The 13607-nt window shown below is 25.6% G+C and overlaps 1 protein-coding gene across 2 annotated transcripts in view; it reads left to right on the forward strand.

Moving 5' to 3' along the window:
* Positions 1 to 50: 50 nt before the first annotated feature.
* The window catches only part of LOC122501532 (fatty acyl-CoA reductase wat-like), a 120330-nt gene continuing 106773 nt past the window's right edge, over positions 51 to 13607 (forward strand). For both annotated transcript variants that reach the window (XM_043611068.1, XM_043611069.1), the window contains exons 1-3: positions 51 to 188; positions 407 to 546; positions 670 to 792. In XM_043611068.1, the coding sequence (XP_043467003.1) occupies positions 140 to 188; positions 407 to 546; positions 670 to 792 (312 nt within the window). In that variant the 5' untranslated portion in view covers positions 51 to 139. The remainder of the gene's footprint in view (positions 189 to 406; positions 547 to 669; positions 793 to 13607) is intronic.

Raw genomic sequence — 13607 nt, forward strand, 5'->3', positions numbered from 1 at the left:
TAGCAAATGAAAATTAAAAATTCAATAATTAATTCCTTATTTGCAAGCAAGAAAATTAGAGTCTTTTTAGTTACCTTTCAAACATCATACTGTGCGATTTACTTGAACACAAATTAAAAAAACTTCTTTTTCATTAATTATGTCTCAAATTCAAGAATTTTATAACGATCGAAGTATATTTATTACAGGTAATAAATTTTTATTGTAATCATTAATTATAAAATTGTAATTAGTTGAATATTTTTTTATATTTTTTTAAACCTTATACTTAATAGTACAAACGTATTAATTTTAATTTCAATTTTATAAACAGATGTTTAATTTTTTTATATTTTGTTAAATTGTGTTAAATAATGTTTCTTTTATTTTCAAAAACAATTAGTTATGGTAATATTTTTTACTACAGGAGGCACTGGTTTTATGGGAAAAATTTTATTGGAAAAACTTGTACGTAGTTTACCGAAATTGAAAAACATTTATCTTCTAATTAGACCGAAAAAAGGGAAGAAAATACAAGAACGATTGGATGAGTTTTTTAAATTAGAAGTAATTTTTTTTTATAAAATATTTGAAATTATTTTTCTAATAGAGAAAAATAGATAAATTAGAAAAAAAATATTTAAAGTAATTAAATATATTAATGACATAAATAATTCAATTCTTTAACAGATATTTAATCCTTTACGTGAAAAAAATCCATTTTTCGGGAAAAAAATTATTCCTTTAAGTGGTGATGTTAGAAAACTGGGTTTAGGACTATCAGACGAGGATCGAGAAACACTTATAAAAGAGGTAAGTTTTAATTTCGATTTTTAGATAAAATATTCACTCTGATTTTCTATAAATAAATAAAACAAATAAATATTTAATTCACTTCTTTTGAAATTAAATAAAGAAAATAATTTATTATTACCATAACCCAAATAGCACAACATTTAAGCTCAATATTGTGACAATGTTGCATGGCGATATTATTGCCAACATTGCCTGGAAATGTTAAAAATATTATAATTATTATATTTTTACATATTATAACATTTTCAAACAATATTGCCTCGACATTGTCCGGAAATATTGACACAACATTGAGCTCAAATGTTATGCTATTTGGGAATGAGTTATAATATTATAATTATATTATCATAATCTTGAAATAAATAAATGTTTATTTTGGTTTTTAAGGTTAAATACACCTCAGGTGTTACACGGAAACCTTCAAATTAATTTTAATTAAAAACAGTACAGAATTCGTCACTAGGTATCGTAAATGGTATTGTAAAAAATACCATTTGAGTTGTGCGCTATAAAACATACCATTTCGTGAAAGCGTTTAAAAACATATATTAAAAGAAATATATGTATAGAATATGCTAATTCATGTGTTACAATTTGATATACTACTAGTCACTATTTTTTCGCGCTACGCACGCCCCTTTTCTTTCTGCTATTAAAAATGAAAACGTTTTTACACCGAAAAGTTTCTAATTTTGCTTCCTCTTGACGATCAGCAAAAAAAATTTGCTTCCTCGTAGAGGAAACATTACCGATAAATATATTTCATTTTTAAATCATTTTTAATACAATTTAACATTTATAAAATAAAGTTTATTTGTCTTAATAGAAAGAATAAAATTTTCTTATACAGTAGTATTTATTTATTCATTTACGGGCATTGAGTCCCATTCGTACATAAAGTACTAAAAATAATTAACAGTTATAAAGATGTTGTAAACATTAGGCTGCGTTATTATTATAATTAAAGAACAATTTACATAGATCGCTAACGAAACTAGACAAAGAATTATTAAAAAAATTCAGCTGATCCGCATGGTAGTTAGCTAATTTACATATTCTTATCGTAGTTGAGTTATCTCGATAACATGTACTCGAATAAGGTATCGCGAACGGCCTAACATGCCGTGATGGTCTTATAGGAGCAGAAAAGTTGACTGTTCTGGGAGCAATCGATTATATTATTTATAATTTTAAATAAGAAAAGCAAGTCATTATATAGAAATCTGGATGATATTAAAGGAATTTTGAAGTAAGATCGAAGGTTGTCATAGTCATGTGAATAAGGATCATATCTAACACCCATCTGCTTTGCTGCGAATCTTAAAAATTTATTTTGTACTCTCTCGAGCTTGATCAAATACACCTAGTTATACGGTGACCAAACAATTGATGAGAATTAAATATTAGATCTTACCAAGCAAAAATATAATGTTTTTAGGGCTGTTATGTTATGAAAACAAGACGCGTTTCTTGTTATAAAACCAAGCATACGCATTCGTCTTGATGCAAAGAATAAGATTTTTGATTTATTTTTCAATAAATAATAACATTTTATTGTACAGCCACATGATTTTTAAGAAAAAATGAATTTTTATTAAAAGTGCAAATTTTTTGTCTATAATTGGTTTTAATTCCATAAATTTAAATACAATATATACTTTATATATACCAATCGATCCGTCTTGGTGCAAAGAATAAGATTTTAGAAATAAATGAGTAAGATTTTATTATACGGCAACATAATTTTGTTTTTTTATACGGAAAGAACTTTGATAAACTTTGATTTTTTGATAAAAATACGAATTTTTCAGCTTTAATTGTGATTAACTCTGTAAATTCTCATACAATTTATACTTTTTATATACTAATCGATTCGTCTTGATGCAAATAATAAGATTTTATTATATATTAACTTCAATAACCAACTTAAAAAAATTTTTTTTTTTAAATATATATACATACACATACACACACACATAAATACATCCGGACAATTGTTCAGGGTCTAATATAATAACATAGTCGTATAAAAGAAAATTTGTTGAAAGGATTTTTAAAAATTTTGTAAATTAAAGGACTACAAAGCTTCCTCACGAGGAAGCAAAAAGTATTTTTTTAAAATCGAAATGTTGAAAAAACATTTCTATTTGGCCTTAAGAATGTGTCCACCAAAAAACAAAAAAAAATTATTTTTTATAAAAGTTATTGCAAAATTAATTTTTTTGACAATTTTTAAACAAAATGTTGTTTCTCCTAAATAAATAAACCGACTTAAATAAACCAAGCGGGAATATAGAAGGGAATAAAATATACTTTCGTTTAGAATTAGAAAATTTTTAAAAAGTTTATTTTTTAATAATTATTTAATAAAAATTTTATATACAATTAATTTTTTTCAAGTTCTGCGCCTTTTAAAAATTTGAAAAAAATTATAACACACTTAAAACTATAAGAAATCAAAATCCGTTGAGAAAATTTTGGAGCGACAATTATTTTAAAAGTTATAATGAAAATTATATTGGCGCGGTGTTGTGCATCAACGCTGAACTTAGTTTTTGATCATTTTTATCAATTTTTATGGTTATATAATTGATTAAAAATGTTAATTTTACAGTGTTTTGTTCATTTCGTAGTTAAAAATAATGTTTTATTTATGAAAATCATCAAAATCGCATCTTTGTTCAATATAATTTTCATTATAACTTTTAAAATAATTGTCGCTCCAAAATTTTTTCAACGGATTTTGATTTCTTATAGTTTTAAGTGTACGTTAATATTTTGTTCAAATTTTTAAAAGGCGCAGAACATTAAAAAAATTAATTGTTTATAAAATTTTTATTAAATAATTATTAAAATATAAACTTTTTAAAACATTTCTAATTCTAAACGAAAGTATATTTTATTCCCTTCTATATTCCAGCTTGGTTTATTTAAATCGGTTTATTTATTTAGGAGAAACAACATTTTGTTTAAAATTGTCAAAAAAATTAATTTTGTAATAACTTTTATAAAAAATAATTTTTTTTCTGTTTCTTGGTGGACACATTCTTAAGGCCAAATAGAAATGTTTTTTCAACATTTCGATTTAAAAAAAATACTTTTTATTTTCTGTGAAAATTTCACGAATTCTGACCCAATTCTCTTTTTGAATAATATGTTTTGGCAATATAACATTATTATCTGCATCATTTAATTCGCCATTGCCAACTTTAAGTAAAAAATCGACAAATTCCGTTTCTTGTGGTAAAGCTCTCATATTATCTGTTAATGTTTATTTTTTTAAATATTTCCATAGTTTACTATTTTTTATTGATAAATTTATTATTTCTAATATAGTACCCCGTTCTTTAATTGGTAAAGTTTGTCGAAAATTTCAGCTTAGAATTACAATTTTACCACCAAAAGGTTCGTTGGAATTCATTATATCTTTAAATAGATAATCCATAATTTCTCAAGCATATTTTGGAGCCATTGGTGCTTCATCCTAAATGAAAACATCTATTTTTTTAAAAAAGTGGGCTTCTTTAGATTAAACTTTAATGTTTGAAGATAAATCACTGTATAATGGAACGAGTGAGCCTAAAACTTTATGACCAGTTTTTCCATTAGGAAGCAGAGTCGCAGCTATACCTGTAAATGCCATGCTGCAAACATTTATTCCTTTACTTCTTGACAAATGCTATAGCGTAATGTATAAAAATGTTTTTCCAGATCCTCCAAAACCATTAACATATAAGCACTTAGAACCATCAAAAAAAGAATCCTTTAGGGCATCAAGTACATAATCAACTACAAGTTTTTGTTTTACATTTAATTTAGCATAATTCTGTTATGTTAATATGTTCTGCAATATTTATATCGTTAACTTGTTCAGTAAAAATTTCATCTTGTATTTCTAATCATTCCTGACAGTCAGTTAAATTATATCCTTCGTTAAATAACATTGTTTTAATATTTCTACAAGCCCATTGTTCAGCTTCAATGTCGTTTATTTTTTAATAATCTTCTGACATTTGACACTTACATTGTTCTTATATATAATCCGGATAAACTTATCCAGATGTACAGGATGACATTGAATTAAAATTTTTGTAAATAATTGGCGAAGTGAATGAGGCATCATCCATAATGCAGCTTCTTCGATTGTCCTAATCCACTCACTATCATCTTCTACAAGCCCTAATGCCAAACAAGCAGTTGTAAAAGATTCATGAACAACTCCATTAACTGTTCTCAAACTTTCAAAAGAAGTTGCTCCTTTTACTGGAAGCAACAATAATCTAAGATGAAATAACTCCAATTGATGTGGATTAACTGAATACATTCTTCCCTATACTTTTTCTTTACCAATTCTTTGTTTCCATTCAAGAGATTTTGTTACCCATGTATAATGCTCTGGTATTTCTGAATAATAATACTTTTGAGCATTACTATCTCGTTGGTTAAGTTTAAAATAATCCAGAAGTTTTGTATTTAAATCGAAAGAAATGCCTTTACTTTTTTTTTCTTCTCGAATAATAACATTCTGTTCATTTGGGAAATGTATGGGTAAGCGTTTAACGCTATGACTCTTTTTCTCTAAAGGTGTACTTAGAATTCTCCAAACTGCCTCAACTTGACAAACATATCTATTTTCTTCATAATGATGTATTTCATTATGATTAACAGTTACCTCACCATTCGCATTTGTGTTAACAATAGATGCATCATCATGCCCTTTGAGAATATATATATATAAATATTTAACGGACTTGATACTCGTAACTATTTCTACATTAATATTTAAATTAACATTAAAATTATTAACAATAAATCCATTTGGTCGTTCATACGCTTTATTATTATTTCTTCGACGACAATGAACATAGCAATTTTCTTCAATTGCTGTTTCTTCTTGGTAACTTTTTGGAAATTTTTTTGAACATTTCCCATCAATTAAACACCAATCTCCACAAGGTCCGTGAATATTATTTTGCATTATTATTTTATGTAAAATATGATTGATATTTTCATCAGGAATTTCTGCAGAAAAATAACGATAAACACTTTCAACTGTTAATATTTTAGAATTTTCTTTCAATATAACTAACAAATGAATGTGTGGCAATCCTCGCTTTTGAAATTCAATAACATAAACATAAGATTTGACTTCTCTAAATAATTTATTATCAACAATAGGTTTAAGTAGATGTTTTACTTTTAATGCGAAAACCCTAGTTACCATATTAGGTCTATTAGCAGCAGTTTGATAGGGGAATAAATTTTCGTGTATCTCTTTTCAATTTGGATTACACGTCATTGTGATAAATAAATCTGGTCTACCATGACAAGCAACAATAGCCATCGAATCCTGATATTGTTGCATCATATTGCGAGGTGATCCTATAAAAGTAGAAGGCAATATAAGCGTTTTTCACACGTTTACATCATTTTCCAACACATGATTGTGTAAATAATCCATCAGTCCTTTATATGTTTCACTTCTTACTTGAGCTTGATTATTTCCACAAAATCTTAATCTATCTTTTTCTATTTTTACATAATTTTCAACCACCCATTGTTAAAACAATCTACCTCCATATAAAAATTGATTAAATTCTTTATCTCTTTCTCTTACAGCAATTTTGTATTTAATGTAGGCAGACCTAGAAATAGTATGATTTTTCATTCTGTAACCACTATCACCACGAATCATATTAATATTATAACCCTTATTTCCAAGTGGATAAAATATGGGATAAATCCATGGTTCAACATTCGGTTCTAAATTACTATCCAATTTTAATTCCATTGTGGATTTATTATAAACCGTTTCCTAAGATTCTGGTATTTCTCCTTCAGAGTTTGTATTAAAAATTGCAGCAACTTCATTAAAACTTTGAGAATTGTATCTATTTTTATCAAAGCCTTTTTTCAACGTGAACAATAATTGTAATTCAGGAATTTCTTCATTATTTGTCTTGCTAATTCAGCTTCTACTTGAATTACCTCTGACATCATCATGTAAGATTTTGTGCATGCATTAGAATTTCTCCTAATATTTTTTATAGATTTTAAACCGTCTTCATCGAAATTTTCGTTACTTTTTAATCTGTTTCTGATTGATTCCTCAGGGTCATAAATAAATAAATAATTGACCAAAACATGGATCCTCACCTTTATCTGAATATAAAGCACTATTAATTTGATAGTAAATTTAACCTTGAATTTTGTAACAGAATCGTCCTCTTCTTCTGCCATTAAAATTAATTACATTAGCATTTAAAGATGAAAAAGAAAAAGAATTATTATACAGCCTTACAGTACAGGCCAAAATTGTCACTCAACCCATTTTTGAAGGAATGAAAAAAATTTTTTAACATAAAATTTATGAAAACTCAAATTTTTTTTGGTTTATATTTTGAAAGACGATAAAATTTTGAAAAGAATAAGACCTCACAGAAGTCATTTGGCAAATATTTTTTCAAGATATTCTTAAAAAATCGTCATTTTCAATGTTTTACAAAAATTTGAATAACTTCTAAAATAATGAACGCTTTTTAATAATCTTAGGCTTATTTTAAAGGTCATTTTCTACAGAATAAGAATTACTTATAGGCATTAACCTGTAATTTTTTTCTTGGAATAAGCATGACGTCAAAGTTGGACAAAAAAATTGGAAAAATTTGAAATAAATTTTTTGTACTAAAAACTATTCTAGAACATATATAAAACATGATATGGTGTAGATTCTTCAAGAAAATTTAATAAAAAAATATGTTTGAATTTCAAAAATTATTTTCTTTTAATAATATTGATTCAAATTTTTTGAATTTTTTTGTTCAACTTTGACGGCATGCTTATTCCAAGTAAAAAATTACAGGTTAATGCCTATAAGTAATTCTTATTCCGTAGAAAATGACCTTTAAAATAAGCCTAAGATTATTAAAAAGCGTTCATTATTTTAGAAGTTATTCAAATTTTTGTGAAACATTGAAAATGACGATTTTTAAGAATATCTTCTACAAATTTTGGCCAAATGACTTCTGTAAGGTCTTATTCTCTTCAAAATTTGATCGTCTTTTAAAATATAAACCAAAAAAAAATTTAGTTTTCATGAATTTTATGTTAACAAATTTTTTTCATTCCTTTAGAACTGGGTGGACTGTCAATTTCGGACGGTACTGTATTCGCGCTCTTTTTAAATAACATACGACTGCAGCGCCACCTTCACATGTACAAACAATTTTAAAAACACCCTTCTATTAAGATTTTACATTCTCATTGCTCATTCTTTACTTCGATACTTTTTGATACATTTGACTCCATTATTCACTAATAATTCACTTATTTAACTTTATATTCACTCACATATAGTGAGTGAATTCACCAGTGAATTATAAAGATTTTTTAATTTAATTTTCGTTGAAGACACGTAGAATGTGTCCCAAGGAAAATATTTTACGATATGATTTTTAAATTAAAAAAAGTTTCGATCTTATATTTAGGTGGTAGGCCCTAAGCGTGAGTGTCCTTTTCGCACTCGTAGATTGATTCTGAGGACAATATATATTATATATACTAGAACCAAAAGGGCGCGCGTTGCGCGCCCACTCCTGGTCCTTTGACACACAAAATAAAACCTTAAGGTAACCTTACATTAAATCTTAATTTAATAAAAACATATATGTTTATATTTTAATAATTATTTTTCTGTTAATAAGATTGTTTAAAAAATTTTTAATTTTTTTAATCTAAGTTTGACGAATTGAATTTTCTATAAAAAATTACACGTTAATGCCTATAAAAAATTCTCATTCTGGAGAAAATCACCTTTAAAATAAGCCTAAAATCATTAAAAAGCATTCAGTATTTTAGCAGTCATTAAAATTTTTGTAAAACATTGAAAATTATCATTTTTTAGAAATGTCTAAATAAAATATTGATTAAATGACTTGAAAAATTATGTACAAACTCCAAGGATTAATTTAAAAAGAGAAAAATCAGTAACCTTCTATATTACAGAAATTGTGTAGATTTTTCTGACAAAATACAGGCGAAATTTTTTTTAAATTAATACTTGGAGTTTTGCACATCAATACAGGGTAATTTAATTTTCCCAAAATATTGAGAACATTCTTGAATTTGCAATTGTTTTAAAGAATTGTTAATAACAATTTTAAAATTTCATTTTTTAACAATCCCTTTATTTTATCATTAAAGTATAGACTTTAAGCTTTAATTTAAAAAAATTACTTAATTATTACTTCCTCATAGAGAAAGTATTGTAATACCAAAATTTTTCGAGTTCGATTTTTTGATATATCTTTATGTTATTTGACCTCAGGAGTTGCGGACATAAAGTGAGCGTACTTTGTGATAGATTAATAAAGTTTAACTAAATTTTTTTTGGATTTTTAATTTTCCAAAAACACGTTTTTTGCCCATAACTTTAAAAAAATGTTAGGACACCTATAAATGTTTTTCCATAATTTTGTAGAGTTTTTTTAAACGCATCTTTTGAGTTCTAATTGAACATTTTTCGTCCATATTACCGGAGATATTAAACTTTTAAAAATCATAAATTTTGGAAAAAAATATTTTTTTGAAAATTTTGTTAAAAAATGTAGAAGTAATCTTAAAATTATCGTTACCAACTTGTAGAGCATTATAAAACGATTTGATTGACTTATTTTTGAACCTAATTCGATAATAAATTTCGAAATTATTGGTATTTTAAAAACCAAAAATTGTGGAAAATGACATTTTCTCAACTTTTTTGTTTGAAAATTTTTGTTTAACTATTAAACTATTATAACTATCTTGTAGAGTATTTAAAAATACATTGATTGACCTAAGATTCAATCACTTTTACCATATTTATAAAAAGTTATTCATATATTTTCCTATTATTATTAGGGGAGACTGGGGCGAATAGTTAAATTTTGCATAAATGATTTTTTTTGGCAATATAAGCCGCTTAGATGCAAATATTTGTATATCAATATTGTAGGGCAACTTGTCCTCTACAACTTTCAATAAAAAAGTTCCTGATATTTTCGCAAAAAATACATGTTTTGTCCTTTCTTGAAAATTTTGTTTCTTTTAACTTCTCGCCCCATGCTGGGGCGAAAAGTTAAATTCTATTTTTAGCCTACTAAAACTATTTTCTGATAGGTGATAAATAGTAGATAAGTTAAAGTATACGTAAACAAGTAATTTAGTAAATAAAAGATCTTTGTTTATTTGACAAAAGCTTTAGAATAGTTGTAAAGTTAAAAAATTGAAATTTCAAAAGAAAAAAAAAATTTTTTTGTTTATTTCACGTTAACCGGTTTATTTTTTGACAGAGTACTTGCCCAATGTCAAATAAATTATTTTTAAACAAATAAACCCAAAAAAACGAAAAATAAAAAAAAAATTTTTAACAACATGTAAAAATACATTTAACTTTTCGCCCCACCCATTATTTAACTTTTCGCCCCAGGGTGCGTTTTTGGCTTTAACAACAAATATAAAAAATCTGACTAAAGATATTTAGCAAATACCTTCAGGTATCTCTTCAGGGGACCCAAATAATGAAGTAAAAAAATCGCGGTGAGAAAAAATGCAAAAAATATACTTAAAAGTTGATATTTTCTTTTTCGAACAAATTTTCAAATGTAGGTTGAAAAAAAACTTTTAATATTGACACCACAAAAATGAACAGAATTGCAAACAACTCCGGACATTTATTTAGGGTGATAACACCCTTCTATAATTAAAATTGCAATGCTCTAACTATTTTCGTTCGAAAGATAATGAATTTTAACGGTTTTGGTAGTTTAACTTTTCGCCCCAGTCTCCCCTATTATCTCTATGAGGAAGCAAAGTGTTCATGAAATGAGCGCACCAAAATTATAAAAAATATACAACTTGGCAGCCGTTTCTTTATTTGTTTCAAAGTAATAATAACATGAAAATAAAATGATCTAAAACTTTAACACCAAATTACTTTAACAATACAATTTTTTTTTTGAAAAAGTTTCCCTTATTGGAAAAAAATTTTTTTTCCTTATTGGGTCAAAACCCATTATATTAAAACATCAAAGATGTTTTTGTTAGGATTAAATTATTCTCTAATTAACGATTTATTACCATTTATTAAATCAATTTTAATTAATTGTACACTATCTGCAAAAATTATGTAAATGCTACATTTTAGTGCTATAAATAATTTTTTCATTTTGCAAAATGTATTAATTAACATTTTTCCCGTCTAAGACACTAAAACTCAATATAAGTATTCAAAAATTAAACTTAAAAGTAAAATTTAATTAACTTTCCAAAATCATTAAAAAATTTCTTGACTTTGTCTTGTTTAATAAAATTAATATAATTTTGGAAATACTTTACATGTTTTAATGTTCTTTAGATAAAGCTGAAATAAGCATTCAGTTTATTTTAATACAATTAATGTTAATAGTATTAATTTATGCTAATAGTATTTAACATTAAAATCTACAAGTAAATATGTAAATAAAAAAGCCAAACATGACAGAATTTTATGTATTATCCTAACTTCAATGCTTGGCCATTTCTAGTTAAAAAAAGTATCAAGCTAAAACAAAAATTGTCTGTTTCAAAACATTTACAATATAAAATGTTTTTTGCCGTTTTTCGCGAATTTTTTTTTTAAAGTAAGAATTTTTTTGAATGAAATAAAACATTTCTACTATGTTGTTCATATATTTAACTGTAGCTCATATTTTTTATAAGCGTTTATATCAAAAATCTTCCAAATTAGGAGCTATTGCATATAGAGCTGCTCCGCCGGAGTTCATAACTGCCATGCAGTCCTGAGCCCACAAATTTTGTCCGAAAGCAAAAAATCAAGTTTATTCATATTTTATAAATATTTTATTATTAAGTGAACTAACTTTTAAGTGAAAATATTAAAAATTGACACTACTTTAAAAAAAATTCGATTTTTTGCCTACTTTTTTGCAACTTTTTTATTTTAAAAAAGGTACTAAATTTTTTTTTTCTTTTCAAGTTTAGTTCACTTAATAATAAATTTAATAACGAACAATTTCCAATTTTTCATTTTAAAATCGGTCAATAACTTTTTGAGCTACACTGCACGGCAATTTTAAAAATCCTGTTTTGAGAAAAACGCATTTAAAAAAATAGTATCAAAAATTGATATTTAGGGGAGAGTCTCCAGTTGTGAGACACCTCCAGTTGTGAGACAGTCAATTTTTTTTAACATGCAATATTAAAAAGCCGATTGGTTTATATAAAAACATTTCTTTTTATATGAGCTAACTTTTTTGTGTACGCCGAAGCGGATATATAAATGAATCTGAAGTTACCAACGTTGATTCAACGAAAAACTTAAAAAAAAATTTTCTCAGGATATAAATTTTTCTGGTATATTTTTAACCCAAGTAAACTCTCCAAAACCTAAAATAAAAAAAAACGTGGGAAAAAAAGTGATTTTTATTTTTTTTGGCAAATTTTTTCCAAAAATCACGAAATTTCAATTAAATTTGTAATTCCTTGCCTCGGTAGTCATTTTTTTCTTTTGATAATTGTTTATTCTAATGTCGAGTGCCATATAAAAAAATTCCAAGTCGTTCCAAGTCGGGGAAAGCAGTGATTTTGGTTTTTTTGTCACGGATTTTTGGAAAATCCGAGCATTTCAAGTAATTTAATAATTCCTTGCCTCGGTAGTTACTTTTTTCTTTTGATAATTGTTTATTTTATTATTACACGTTATTTAAAAAAAATTTTAAGTAATTCCAAGTCGGGGAAAGCAGTGATTTTGAATTTTTTTGTGTCACGAATTATCCAAAAATCTCGAAATTGCAAATTAAACAATGATTCCTCGCTTCGATAGTCATTTTTTTCTTTTGATAATTGTTTATTTTGCCATTAGACGTTATTTTAAAAAAATTTCAAGTGATTCCAAGTCGGGGAAAGTAGTGATTTTTATTTTTTTTGTCGAATTTTTTCCAAAAAACACGAAATTTTAAGTAAATTAATAATTTCTCGCCTCGGTAGTCATTTTTTTCTTTTGATAATTGTTTATTCTAATGTCGTGTGCCATTTAAAAAAAATTCCAAGTAGTTCCAAGTCGGGGAAAGCAGTGATTTTGATTTTTTTAATGAAATTTCGGAATTTTTGGAAAATTCGTGACACAAAAAAAATTCAAAATCACTGCTTTCCCCGACTTGGAATTACTTAAAAAATTTTTTTAAATAACGTGTAATAATAAAATAAACAATTATCAAAAGAAAAAAGTAACTACCGAGGCAAGGAATTATTAAATTACTTGAAATGCTCGGATTTTCCAAAAATCCGTGACAAAAAAAACCAAAATTACTGTTTTCCCCGATTTGGAAACGTACAAAAATTTTTTTTAAATTGCGTCTAATATTAAAATAAACAATTATCAAAAGAAAAAAAATTGGACAAGTGCGAGTTGTACTCGCACTGCAATGGCGGGTTCCGCACACAAATATTAAAACAATACTTGCAACATTGAACGGTAATTGGTAGAATTAAAATAAACAATTATAAAAATATATTAAAATCATTTGATAAAAAAAAATAACTAAAAAAAATTAAAGTATTGTATATATCTAATATTGTAAACAATAATAAGCAGAGGAACAAAATTTTCAAAATTTATTATAGTTCCTCTGCTTATTATTGTTTATAATATTAGATATACAATACTTTAATTTTTTTAGTTATTTTTTTTTATCAAATGATTTTAATATATTTTTATAATTGTTTATTTTAATTCTACCAATTACCTATCAATGTTGCAAGTATTGTTTTAATAT

This window comes from Leptopilina heterotoma, unplaced genomic scaffold, assembly GCF_015476425.1.
Source record: "Leptopilina heterotoma isolate Lh14 unplaced genomic scaffold, ASM1547642v1 Lhet_210, whole genome shotgun sequence".
NCBI classification, from domain to species: Eukaryota; Metazoa; Arthropoda; class Insecta; order Hymenoptera; family Figitidae; genus Leptopilina; species Leptopilina heterotoma.